Consider the following 14,579-nt stretch of genomic DNA (forward strand, 5'->3'; position numbering starts at 1 on the left):
CTGCCTGTGCATATCCCCAGCAGGCTCAACTCATCCATCATAATTGTCCCAAGTGGTCCTTAACTGTGCCACATTTTCTCAGCGAGCATTTGAAGGGTATCAGAAAAGATGGAATCAATGCTGTAGTGAAGTAAAATGTGCCTCCGGAAAAGGGAATTTCACATTTGACTGAAAACAGACCCTGTCTATTTAAAATGCTTCTCTGGTCCTGCTGTTTGATCTTTCATATGGACTTGATGGACTGGGTGTTTCTGTTCCATGAGAGTTCACCTAAGCATGGGCACTTTTCAGAACAGTTTCAGAGTTGAAAAAGGCCTGGTTGAATATGGCACCTTTCAAAGGAATGGCTAACGTTATTCTAGAAAACTGCTGCTGACACAGATGCCCTTTATACTCCATCCCTTCCCTTTGTACCTTTCTGTTCCTATGCCTTTTATGCCCTTTGTGTGGGCTGTGTACTCCGACAGTCCAGTCTTAGGTAGCTTCCATGTCTTGCCATCTAAGGACTGTCCTGCTCATCCACAAACCTCAGAATTCTAGAATATTACTCTTTGGGGTTTTCTCAGTTCTGTACAGCATGTAGTGTGGGTAATTTGTCATTCATTTTGGTCAGGAAGTTGCTACAAATAATTTTATGTATAAAAACTGGAGAAGAAAAGTCTCTCTGGTCTTTGACATGGTCAGAAAGTGACAGTGCTGAGGTCATTGGTTTTGTGGTTTTACTCGCTCCAGCAGTTTGTTTAAAAGGGTACCAGGTTGAGGATGTGGCTCAGGAGGCACAGTGCCTGTTGGGAATGCACAGGTCCCTGGATTGCTCCCCAGTACTGCATAAAACCAGACATGGTGACAAATTGCCTGCAAGCTCAGCACTCAGAAGGTGACGATAGCAGGACCAGAAGTTCAAGGCTACCTTCAGCAAGCTATATAGCAAGTTTGAAGCCGCTGTCCCAAACAGAAAAATAAGAAAAAAAATTAAAAGCCAACACATCTAGAGGGGGTGAAATGTGATGCCAGGGAGGACATAGGGTGGAAAATTACAAGTATTTGTTAAGCTTTGACTAAGTGGTTTCTTAATAGAAATTCAAGTCCTGCCGAGGAAGTGACTTGCAGAGATCACAGAGGAAGGCAGTATAGACTAGATCCCAGGTCTTCTGGCTTCTGAGTCACCATTTTTCCATCATACCATGTAATATCCCTTTTTGTATTCGTGGGGCTTAATTTAACAAATTGCTTTCCAACCTAGTAAATAAGAAGAAATACCAGGTCAAGGGAAGGACAGGTTGTCTCAGACATAAGAGGTCACTAGAAGACTGAACAAGGACTGCATAGCTCAGGAAGAAGCCACACAGAAAATTCTGGAAACATTAGACTGTGAGAACTTGGAGGTATGGAAGTAGGAACAATGTAGGGTAAGTGTATGGAAGAGTGAAATGTGCAAACACCATGAGAACATGAGGAGGAATGAGGAAAGACAATGAAAAGAGGGTGAGGGTGAGCATCACGTAGGAATCCTTTCTTTTAGGTCTGTATGTATTGGGAACATTAGGAATGTGGCTATTTTTTATTATAGCAGAAACGTCCTAGGAGTTCCACAAAGAGTTATGATCTTACACAACTCATTCACCATCTCTGAGCATCCGTTTCCCTGTCTATATGCTGACCACTGTGGCAAGGTGAGGCCTGGGAAAAGTCTTTGTGAATTCCCACCCCCCCCCCCTTTTTTTTGCAGAAGGTAAAATTCAGGTCCTCAGAGGGTAATGTTTTGCCTGCTGTATGCATCAGACTGCAGCAGAGCAAGGCTTTGAACCAAGGATAGTGGACTTCAGGGCCAAAGCTTGTTCTGATGGGCCCATAACAGTCTATTGAGCAAAAGACAAAGCTAGTGATTTTCAAGATACCTTATGTTTGAAAAGTCAGAACTGTGCATATGCTATGTTCCTAAGCTGCAGTTAAGTCAGCAACACTCTCTCTCTCTCTCTCTCTCTCTCTCTCTCTCTCTCTCTCTCTCTCTGAATGTTGTGTCTTTTGAACAGTTTGAGCCCACTGAGGATCTCAACTTTGTTTTGTACAAAGATTGACACATTGAGGACCTTCACTAGAAATAAAAAACAAGGTCAGACAAATGATGTCTTTGGTCTTTGAGGAATACTAAAGACTTAAGAGAAACTCTCCATCCCTTCATCTACACTCTCACTTAGAACTATATATGTAGGAAGAACTTTCTCAGTTCTATAGTACAACTACCTAAACAGTTCCTAAGAGATGTGTTTGGTGATTGAGAGACCAAATATTTTCCTGCAGCAGAGTATTGTGGTCTCTCCTTCCAGGGAGTGGAATGGTTAGCATCTGTACAGGGATTTCCAGGTATCCCACCATTCACCACTAGGAGATCAGTTTGATACAATGTTCATCTGCTGCTCATGTATATGAAAACTATTTTTTCATTAAGAAATTCATCTTAGCCGGGCGGTGGTGGCGCACGCCTTTAATCCCAGCACTCGGGAGGCAGAGGCAGGCGGATCTCTGTGAGTTCGAGACCAGCCTGGTCTACAAGAGCTAGTTCCAGGACAGGCTCCAAAACCACAGAGAAACCCTGTCTCGAAAAAAACCAAAAAACCAAAACAAGAAATTCATCTTAGCCTGGTATGATGGTGTATGCCTGTAACTTTAAAAATATGTGTGTGTGTATGTATGTATATATATATACATACATATATATATATATATGTTTCTTGCATGTATTTCTAGTACCTGCAGAGATCAGAAGAGAGAGTTGGATCCATTGGACCTAGAGTTACAGATAGATATGGGCCACCCTATGAGAGCTGAGAATTGAACCCAGATCTTCTAAATTTTAGATTTCTTTAGAATCTAAAAGAATAGCCAAGGACCTTAACACGGGCCTGCATGCTTACAATCTTAGTAGCAATCAAGAGGCTGAGGCAGGAGGGTTAAGTTTGAGGGCAGCCTGAGCTATATAGTGAGATCCTGTCTCAAAAACAACAGCAACAATAATGATAAAGAAAGTAGCCTAGGGCTGGCAATGTAGCCCAAGGTAGAGAGAGTGCTTACTTAGCATGCATGAAGTCCTGGGTTTGATACCTGCTACCAAAAAAAAAAAATCACTTAGAAGTGAGTTCTTTCTCCTGAATGTGTTCTTTTCATCTTTGCAGACGTTATTCCTAAATCTTCTAGTACAGCTGCAGTCCTGGGCCTATCTATGTTGCTTCCCATTGGGTCTTAACTAACACACGTCATCATCCTGCCTTCCTCTGCTTTGCTTTAGATTTAGAATTTCCCCTAAATAACTGCTCCAGAAACTCTGAAAGTTACCTAATTAGTGATTACACTTTGTAAATGAAAAAGAGCATTTCCCAGCTAGTTGACTCAGTCAGTTAGAGCAGGATGCTAATAATTAGGCCACAGCTACAGGTCTGAGCTGCAGCGGGAGGGGTGGATTCATAGAGGATGGGTATAGCCCTGGTCCCAAGAAAGAAGAGGGTGAGAGATGCAGATGTCTCAGCACAGCACCCCACTTGGCTGCTTAGTGATCTCACTCTGGGAGAGCAAGGCATTGTAAACAAAAGAGGGAGAAAAGGAAGGACATGGGGGACACCTACAAATGACACTCGACAAGTTTGTGGAGACGAAAGGAAGAACAACAGAAGAAGGCAGCACCTGAAGCATGGCATGACCTTTAATCAGGGCTCTCATTCCCAGCAGGCTGTGAAGCTGCTCGGTCTTCACCTGCTCAGTGCATCTCACAATGCTGATACACTGCTTTAATTTGGGAAGCCTTCCTCTTGAGAGGCATGTCTTTTCTTGCTCTAAGTCTGAAGTGCTCCCGTGTGTGGCATTCTCTGTGACAGATGTACTACAGCTATGCTTTAGCTGACTCCAGGCCCATAGCTTCTTGGCACTTGAGTAGTCTATTTGATGTCCAGGAGCATTTTTCCTTTGAGAGCAGGTTTCTCATCCAAGAAGGTAAAAAGGTGTAATCCTTTTGTTCTAAAACAACCCCTGTTAAAGTCTACAACTCCAGTCCACCCTAGGTGATTCTATCGGAAGGTCTAACCCATGTTTGTTGATGTACACAGATATCCTAGACCCAGCCTGCAGAAGGGCATTGTCTTAAGAGAGATGGAGGTTCTTCCCCTTCTGAACCCCTGCCCCAGACTGTTCTGTTTCACAAACAGACCCATTTCCTTACTGTTCTCCCTAAGAAAAGGAATTTTGAAAATATCTGAACATCTTTAAGGATACAGGATTCTCTGGCAAACCACCCATCCATAGCCGTTGCTTCCTATAGGGGTCTGAGTCTTCATGACTGGATCAAACATGTGACTAGCAAGACCAGCCAGCTCCATGCATGGCCATCTGTGGCCATTCCACATGTCTGTTTCTTGCTGATGGAGCCCTGCCATTCTTCTCTGAATTCTAACCTCCCGCCATCAGAACCCATCCTTGCAGGGAGGTGGAAATATAGCCATGGGCTACTTCTTCGGGAACATGTGCCACCTGCCATCCTCTGCCTAGACTCACGGTTCATCCTGCCAGCACTAACGTCTGCTAATGGGAGCATTCCTTGTCAAACCCTCTCTTGCCCACTCAGGAAGAAGAAATTTACTTCCATCTGTAAAACAATTTACATTCTCTTGCTGTCCTGATTAGATTAGAAAGAGAGATAATCTTGGCAAAAAAAAATTTCCATTGCTTTTATGCTTTATAACAGTTTCTTCAGTTAAAAGCATGCAAAAGCTCATTGCTGTTTGGAGTTGGCATCTAATGCTAAGGGGACTTCCCCCTTCTGCACTTAGTATTTTGACTTGAGATGACAGTTTATTATTCTCCTTGGAACCCGAGGACGGAATTTGAAGATTTTTATTTTGCTGTGTTTGGTTACTGTGTCTTTGGTATAAACAAATATCTTGTCTTATTCTTTTGTCTGAGACTCTCAGACTTTGAGGGTTTTGGCCTTGAACCTATTGATTGTTCACAGTTAACAGTATTTGAGACAGAGCATGAACCAACCTAAGCCATGGCACAATAGTTCTTGACAAATCCATTGATTTTCCCCCTTGAGTTTTGTGGAAGCTCTTAAAATTACAGAGAAAAGTATAACCCTGTGATTTGATACAAATGTATGTTCAATGGATATGCTGAAGGTAATCAACCTCTTAAATCCCCGAGAAGGCAGAAACAGTCATCATGGAGAACTCAAGGCAAAAACACCATGCCTTCTTGTGTCTTCCCTCCCTACTTTCCTAGTCACCAGGACTTTTGGATCCTGGTGCAAAATGTCTCTTTTTCTCATGTAACAAGTATCAGTAGTTAAAATACAGTGGTGTTTTTTTTATTGGCAAAATTTCCTTTTTAGTACTAAGGTTTGAATATCTGACTTCACTACAATGGAACCTATCTTTAGTGCTTTTTCATTTTTTATATTAAGACAAAATCTCTCGCTAGGTTGTGCATGATGGGCAAATCACTCTGTAGTTTAGGCAAGTCTCAAACTTACGGTTCTTATTCCTCAGCACTCCAGGCAGTTGGAATGACAGGCCTATGCCACCAGACCCAGGTTTGGTTTTCTTTAAGTGAGGATAATATTATGTTTTACTTTTGTCATCCAAATCTCTTCTGATTTTATTGAACTTATAATTCATGATGTTTTTAATATAGAAAAATATTTAAAAGAAATACCCCCCCCCACCGCACTCCTAGAGGATTTCTCTGGACATTTATACATAAAATAGGGTACTTCCCTGTTTTAGGGTTGATGAAGAGTTAAGAAAAAGGGCATAGCTATTTAAGACTATTTAAGACTATTAAGACTATGGGTGAATAGATAAAATAATTGTGAGATATTATATACTTATATAATTAATAACTATACTAATATATAATAATAAAGATAAATATCTGTATTGTATATATAATTTGTAAAATGGCTTAAGGAAACAGATCATAAAAGTTTCTGCTTTTAGTTTCCTTTGGTATGGTCGGTGACCATATATATAAAGATAAATATATCTTACATATATCATTATATGTAAAGATGTGTTTTATATATAACTGTTATAAGTGACTCAAGGAAACAGATCATTATATATTATAAACAGGAATATATCACCATATAATATATAAAAATTTATAAATTTATATTATATATGTAGAAATACTTTTGTAGCAGTTTAATGGCCCTTCCTGATCTCTCAGATATTCCTGGTAATGAGTTTAATGACAGTATTTGACATCCTGATGTACATATGTAAAATCAATCCTAGTAGCCATATTTTCCCATCACTAAGTGGTAATTGCAAAGTGTTAGTACATATGTGTTGATCACACTCTTAAAAAAATCAGAAGATATTTCACTTCTGGCAAACTTTCTTTCCCCAGGCCATGAAAATTACTACACCAGCTAAATCTGTGAAGTCATCATGGGATTATGACTTTATAATTTATGATGGTACCATAGATAAGACCGCTCCAGACTTCTTAGCCTTCAAGGCACATTATAGCTTAGCCTGGGGAAGTATTGTTTCTCTCCTGCAACAAATCGAGAAGTTTCTCAAGGACTATGCAATAACGGACGCCAAAGTAAAAGGGAAGAGTTTGGTGGCCCTGCTTCCAGAATTTGAGCTGAAGAATAAGCTCACCAGAAATGACGTTTTGTCTGTGTTAGAGAACCCGCTTCACATCCAAATGCTGCTAAACCTGCCGGGACGGAGGTATCAGGGCCAAGATGGAAAGAACGAGGCTGCCATCAAGATCCAAGCCACATGGAAATGTTATAGGGCGAGAAAACTCTTCATGTGTTATCGCCAGAAGAAGTGGGCCTCAGGTGTGATTGCCCTTGCGTGGCTTTTACATTGCCAGAAGACAAGACTAAAGAAGATACTAAAGGAATCTCGTCAGAGACACCTGGAGAATTTCCGCATTCGAGCCAAGGTGCACCAGGCTGCCAGCTGTTAAAGCAGACCTCTTTTTCTAAACATTTCCTGCTTGAACAACTGCAATAACTTGTCTCTTTATCTCCCCTTCCCTCTCCAGTCGCCCGCCTGCCCAGCATCCTTCATCTATAAGTCTCCTCAGTATAAGATGCACAAACCCTGTTTGTTTGTGCAGCATATTTTAGTCTTAACTCAGAGTCTGGCTTATATGCCTGTAAAATCTGCTGCAATTTTTCTATAAAAGAAAATTCTTTTTGTTTTGACTGTAGTAGTTGTGTTGGAAAGTCAATGTTTTAACTGCACTACCTTTTCTCTATATCTATGTATATTACACACCTTCTGACATTTTAATTTGCTAGAAAAAAATCCTCACTTGTCTACATTGCTGTCACCACTTTGTCAGAAAGTATTTAAGTTTGCAGACAGCCTTTTAATTAGTGCTCACAATTTCATTTATGTTTGCTTTCTCTTTTTTTCATTCATATTCTGTTAATTAAGTGAGCTGCCTCTAATCTTCCCCTGCCAGTAGCATCATGTAGCCACCTAATTAAATTAATTGGGGAAGATGTTTTAAGTATGTAATTAAATCAATTAATATAATTTATGCCTGGCTTAACTGTACAGTGGAAAAACAGCTGAAGTTTGACTAGATGAATCCACTACAGCTTCCTGTCACTGATCAATGCTCTTCTTGCTTTTCAGCATCTGGCAGCCAACTGGAGTCGCATCAGGACCTCCAGGAGGACTATTATCCATATCCCATCATTAGGTATAACACTTTTGCCTGCAAATCTATCAGCAACCTCTATTACCCACCACATTATGGCTCCTTGATTGAGTTCAAGGAAGGCCCCTTGTTTTATTCAAATTGGTCTCGGCAGGAAAATGTTCTCGACATGATGAGAGTAATAACACAGGGCCCTCGCTCGAAACGGCGTTTAATTTGGGGATTAAGCAAATAAAGTCATTATGTGGGGGCTGCTATTCAGTGGAGAGGTGATTTGCTGTAATTCGCTTTCATCTGTATGAAATGAACTAAAAAGTTGTATTTTTCCCCCTGAAATAACAGATAATGTTTTGGATCCTTTTTAATGATGGAAGAACACGGGCTTGTGTGTGTTGTTGCTGTTACACCAATAGCCAGGATATTGCTTGTACACTGTTTTTAATCAAATGTGCAGTCAAAATGATAAGCTACATTCTCTGAAATTATTTAGTTCTAATTGCGAGCAGATGGGATGTTTTATTTGCACCTAGGGCGCCTGAGCAAAAGGAAATGCTGTGTGAACAAGAATAATTAAGAAGTTGAATAGTGTTTTTTGCGCTTAAATAATCTGCAGTTTCATGTTAATTAGCACTAATGTAATTATTTAATTACATTTATGAATTGGGGAACTTAAAAGCTGTTGTCTGAAACGCAGTGGTAAAATAGGTATGCCAAAGTGACACAGGGAAATTCAGAAATTTGTGCTGGAAGTTTGTTTCAGACATGAGTTACTGTGGGTGTTTGCATTTGCTGGCTGCTTGCTTTGCTTTGTTTTGCCTCTACCTAGGCTGTTAAATTTCTTGAATAAGTCTGGATTTTTTTTTTTTACGCTGACTTAGTAGAGTTTTGACAACTAGCAAAACCCACTGGGTTTCAATGTTACCTGTTAGTGCTTTGTTAAGACCTTTTAAGTAGAGCAGCACAGCCAATGATCTAGTGTAGTAAAATCCTAGGCTACAACTTGTGCTCAGACATGGAAATACTGTTTGAACACTGGTGTGTGGTAAAGAAACATCACATCTAAACAGTAATATGAAAGAAAATATTATAATTACTATATAACTGAAACTAAGGTTTTTAAAAAAACATCAGAAAAATTTAATAGTAATAAACAGACTTTCCTAGATTACAGAGTATGTGCTTTGACCCAGGGCTTGTGGGAGCTGGCGAGGAAATGCTGGCACTGCACAGAGCCTTTGGTTTTGTTCTTCTGTGCCTATCAGTGAGAAAAGACAGATCTGAATCTTTCCCTCACTTATGCTTTGGTTTTGGTGAGACTACTTTTGCACAAAATACGCTCACACACAGAAATTACACTTGTAATTGATTACAACCCGAGAGGCTAATTGAAGACCCAATTAACTGACTTGGGGCCTTAGAATAAGGTGCAAGAGCTTTTGCTTCTGCAACTAATTGTAGACTTGGCCTGTTAGTGTGCAGGGGGTCTCGTTTTGCTTTCTGTATCTTATTTAGAGCTGGAACCAGAAGTGGGGCCCTACCTTACACTGTTGAAAAGCACTATCTGTCCCCTACTTGTCAATGTCAATATGCATGAGGTTATTGCAGTTGTCATTTCCACAAACTTCCCCCTCCTGCACTCGACTTTTCACACCCTCCAAGACAAAAAACAAAATCCCCCTAAGCCATCCACTTTGCAGAGATGCCTGACACAAAGGAGTCTCCAAAGTAGCAAAAAGTAACCCTGCATAATAGTGTAAACAGGGCAGCACCAGGAATTCCAAATGTAAGTCTCACATCATTTCAAAAACTTGGCAAATATAAAACAAAGGGAAGAATGACCCGATCATAAAGGTTTAAATTACAAAGCATGATTTTAAATTTATCATTAAAACTGTTTTCTTCCATATTGTGCATATGTAGTGTAAATAAGCATATAATCAGTATGATATCTCCACCAATGCACTGTTTTTTGTTTGCAACAATAGAAATATGAATTTTCAAAGAAAATTCCTAGTCATGTATTTTTAAGAAACAAGAGCAAGGTCAGGCACATTCCAAGCGAAGCGTGCACAGAGGCCAACTGCACCCCCACCTTGTGGGGAGCTCGTTTCCACAGCCTGTGCTTCAGGTTTCCCTAAAAGTCCATTACTAATCTTAAACAGTCGTCTCACCTACTTTACAGGCAGAATTGTTAAACTATATACTTTTTTTCTTTTTAATAATATGAGGTACCTTTTTGTTTGGTTGTTTGTCACTTTCCTGTGGAAATACACAGATTTCAGACAAATAAAGCATGGCTTCTTTGTCTTACAGGCCAGATACTCACTGCAACAGTTCATAGAAATGAAAGTGAAGCTATTTCTTTTCTAAGTACGTTGAAAAAAAAGTCAAAACAACAATAACAAAAAAACCCACCCCATCCTATTCAATATAATAATTTTGCTTTCAGAGTGCAGGTGGATTAATTCACTAGTCACCATCAGTAGGGAGGGTCGTCAGGCTCAGGCAGACACTTCCAGCCTCTCTAGACTGTGCGGCTTCTCCTTCCAATGGGGCACTCATCGAGGTAATTACATCATGCTACCAGCCAGGTGGGGCTAGACTCACTTACTTGGCCTTAAGGTGCAGTACCAAAAAGTGTATAACAGACTACTGTTGGAGACATTTGACTATGGGCTCTGGTTTTGCACCTCTAGCAGTAATTGCATTCTCCAAATACAGAAAAAGATGGCTTGTCAGCGATATTTTTACTGTAAAATACCAGAATGTATTTTTAAATCTGTAATTTGAAATTAGTAATATTATGACATTATGTATTGCAGAGCAGTCTCCTTGAAAAGGGGAGTTACAAATTTGATTGACTGTTAGAATTTCAGGTAGTATTCCTAGGAGTGACAAATATTTGTAGCTATTTTTAACCTGCAAGGAAGGTGGATCACAAATGACTAATTGTCCATAGGAAACTGATTGACCTTATAATTTCATTAAGATAAAAATGTAGGCTGATCTCTAAATTGGATATTGCATATTTTCATCATTTTTATTAATGAAATATAATTATAACAAAATAATCTTCTATGCTTCATAGCAGGAACAGAAAACTAGGGTCTATTTTAAGCATAATCTATCAGTCAAAGAAGAACTGCAACAAAGAATCCTAATTTCTCTAGAAAAAAAAAGTGGTCTAAATAAAGCCTGCCAACTTACACTGCTTGCAGTTTTTTGTTAGGTTATTTCCTCCACTTTTAACTTATCTCCTGCACCTCTTTGTTACAGTACATCAATTGTTGCTGTTCCTAAATCCATGGCATTTAAAAAATACATTGCAATGAAGTGGGATGCGCCACATATTGAGCTCTGAGGTTCCAGCCGCTTTTGGGGGCCAGCGTAGGCCAGTTAGCTCTCAGCAGTGAGTCTCTTCTCTCCCTCTCTTGAAAGCACACGGAAGACACACTGAAGCATTTTGTTTTGTGCTTTCCTCCATGTAATATTTTACTTCATTGCCCACTGCCCAACTGATTTAATGGATAAAGCCAACACACATAATTTTATTTTTTCCTCTGGGCATTATTAGTTCAGCAAACTGTTCTTGGCTTTAACACAATTAGAGGTCTCCAAAATATTCCAGTCCATAAAAGTTGTGAATATTTGTTTTGGTAATGTTCATAGACAACGTTCTTCAGCTGGCCTGTGCTACTGCAAAAGCCTGAAGGAAAAGATAGGAAGGCTTTGGTGTGCACATGACCTTAGGATACCTCAAAGGCTGATGGGAAGGGTGTTTCCTAACTGCAGTTGCTCTCCTTCATACTCCAGGAGTGGAAAGCAGAGCCGCTCAGCACACTCGCTCACACTCCCCACTCTTACTCTTCAGTTACCAGCTCAAAGATCCAATAGAGTCTGTTCCTTATACTTTGGGGCAAGAAGTTGGGCCTTCCCACTCAGTCTACGCTGGCTTCCCCATATATTTTGGCAGAGGGTATGGAGTCCATAGATCAGCTATAGAGATGCCACACTAGATCTTCATGTCAGAAAGGTGTACAGTCACGATCTCCCTGATGGCTGTTCCTAGAGATAGCTAGGTCTTTTAACATAAGACAGAGACAAACTTGTTTTCTTCATAGCACAAACTAAAATTAAAACACATTTATATAATTCTATGTTGTATTCAAACAGGCAATTTAAGTCAACACTCATCCACAGGTTTGATCAGTCTTGGCCCAGTGCTTTCAGAATATGAAAATAACCGGGTGGTCTTGCCCAACACTGAACCATAATACATAGAAGTGGCACCGAAGAGGGTTCTAAGTGTCACAAGCTCTTACACTTTTCATTAAGTGGATTAATATTAGGATAGACTTTAAAATAAGTTTAATACACTAAATTAAAATCTAATCTTTGAAATCTTCTTTACAATTGTCATTAAAATATTGAAGGTTGAACCTTTAATCCCAGCACTCAGGGAGGCAAAGGCAGGAGGATCTCTGTGAGTTCGAGGCCAGACTGGTCTACAGAGTTGAGTTCCAGGACAGCCAGAGATACACAGAGAAACCCTGTCTCGAAAAAAAAAAAAAAAGAAAGAAAGAAAGAAAGTAAATAAAACAAGAAAAAAAATAATTGAAGTTTGTTCAGTGGTTCTCAGATATTTTGCCTCAGTTCCCCTTTAACTCAAATGATACTGGACTAAAGAACATTAAGTTAATTCTGTCTGTCATTATTTGTTGTAGTTATTGTAATATCAGAACTAAAGATGCTGAGGCAGGAGGATTGAGAATTTGAAGTCAGTCTGGGCTTCATAGCAAGATTTTGCCTCCCTCTGGGAGAGGGAGAGACAGAGACAGAGAGAAGGGAGGAAGGAATGAAGGGAAGAAGGAAACTAAAACTGAGAAAATAACAAATTAATAAACCCATTATCAGTGTTGACTTGTATAAAAAAAAACAACCATTTTTTTTTTAAAGCATGGTTAGTTTGGTAAATTTGCAGATCTCTCAATAGAACATGGCTGGATTCTCATGTTTCTGTATTTAGTCTGTTATATGTGTTGTTTAGGTTGAAACAGAAAATTCGACCCCATAGAGATTAAATATTTGGAAAGGGAAGAATGTTTTATAGTCTTTTCAAATAATTGTGTACATTCTTCTCTGACTTTGTACTAACCTTAGCAGTAGAGGTGTTACATGTTGGCTTTAGCGTGGAGTCTGTGCACCAATAAATTCTCTGTTTCAGAACTTACAGTGTAAGCATTTGTGTTAGTGGTTGGAGCGATGAATAACCAGACCAGCTCAAGAACAACGGTTATATTTTTAATAATTGAAAAAGGGGGAAACTCACGCTAATAGAGAGAGAGGTCCGAAATCCGAAATGGTCCTGCGAGCACAGCATAGAGAATGCACGCACCTTTCTCTTCTGTTTTTCTACCTGGCCTCCAGGTGGCCACACCCTAGCCAGATGTGATTGGTTGAGCTTTCCCATCATCTTCCCCTTTTGTCTAAACAAGATCGAACCAAACCCAATACAACTATATACAACATGAACAGATACCAAATATAAAATTACAAGCAATAAACAATATTAAGCAAGAAACGCATAACAAAAGTTTTACTAAGCATTCTATTTCAAGGAGTCTAAATAATGTATTGAAATTAAGTTTAGCTAAATCATGAGGAGGGTAACTACAATTATCTAATCTTTAACTCCATCAAAGATCTGAGAAGGGAAGTAATATTACTTGAGTAAACAGGAAGTACAATCGAGAAACTTCCAAAATGTGCAGAGATAACTGACTACCTGGGCAATCGCCCAAAGTCTCATTTGTAATGTTGAGGCAACCAACTTTGGCTAAGGCCTAACGTAATTGACATACCATTTTTAAAGGCAAGAAACTTTTTAGAACTATCTTATCCTGTCTTGGCAGGATATGACAGTCCTGTTTTATCCATTCACGGATACTCTGTATCTCTGTCTGTGGTTGAGGTATGGGCTTTTCTTTGCCCAAAGGCCAGTTCTGCCAAGAAGAAAGGCTCCAGGTGGAGTGCCTTTGGTGCTCAACATTCTCTTGGGAGTAGATCGGGTTGCCTTAAAAAAGGCAAATAACTTCTCAAAATAATTGTGAAAACAGTTTTGACCTTGGAGAGCCCCTGAAATGGTTTCTGTGCCCTCAGAGCCTCTGAACATAATCTGAGATTCATGAGTTTTAGCTGGAACAACAGAAAGTGCCATCTTTTGTCAGTGAGTCTGTTTGGAAACAGATCCTTCACAGTCATCTGTGAGGTCTGTCATGTGGAGCTTTTTATTTTTAACTATTGGAATGTCAATGCTTTTTGTAACCAGTGGGAGTAGTTCCAGGTTGCCTCTGTAATAATGTCTGTCTTGCTCAGCTTCTACCCAACATGTTTTCTTGAGAGAAGAGAAGGGATGGAGTTACTAGTACAGCTGTTATAACAATGTTAGCCACTGGTAGGATGTGATGTGTTCCACATCACCAGTTACGGTTCAAAATGGGAAAAAGGCTGGGAACTACTGCATCAGACCATCTTACTTATGTGGATGGCTAAGCAAGTAGTTGGTCACCAGGAGCCATCTTCAATGCCTGTGCTTTGAGTACCACTGTAAGGGAGAGTGCTTAAAGAAAGGAGGAGCTTAGAGTCAACCACAGGGTAATCAACATCATGTGACAGGCTCCTACAGTGGAGGCCTTCCAGGGAGGCAAGCCAGTTTGTCTCAGCCGCCTTTGGCTGCATTCTTAATTTCTGTGGTTGTGCCAAAAGAAAAGCCAGTGCTAGAAGAACTAGTCTTTGGTGCTTGTGAAAGCATAGCATTGGGGAAAGCAGAAGCGGGTACAGAGAAACCAACGATGAACATCATAGATTTAGTGAAAGATCAAAATAGCAGAATGACTTAG

The 14,579-nt window shown here is 39.8% G+C and overlaps 1 protein-coding gene across 1 annotated transcript in view; it reads left to right on the top strand.

The window, feature by feature from the left end:
- Positions 1-14,579, top strand: part of Iqch (IQ motif containing H) — a 130,473-nt gene that overhangs the window by 17,176 nt on the left and 98,718 nt on the right. Inside the window, exons 4-5 of the mRNA XM_041679379.1 lie at positions 6,400-6,951; positions 7,656-7,722. Of these exons, the coding sequence (XP_041535313.1) occupies positions 6,400-6,951; positions 7,656-7,722 (619 nt within the window). The remainder of the gene's footprint in view (positions 1-6,399; positions 6,952-7,655; positions 7,723-14,579) is intronic.

The sequence above is a fragment of the Microtus oregoni genome, unplaced genomic scaffold, assembly GCF_018167655.1.
Source record: "Microtus oregoni isolate MIOR12 unplaced genomic scaffold, Mior012 000032F_ref0000030, whole genome shotgun sequence".
Classification (NCBI taxonomy): domain Eukaryota; kingdom Metazoa; phylum Chordata; class Mammalia; order Rodentia; family Cricetidae; genus Microtus; species Microtus oregoni.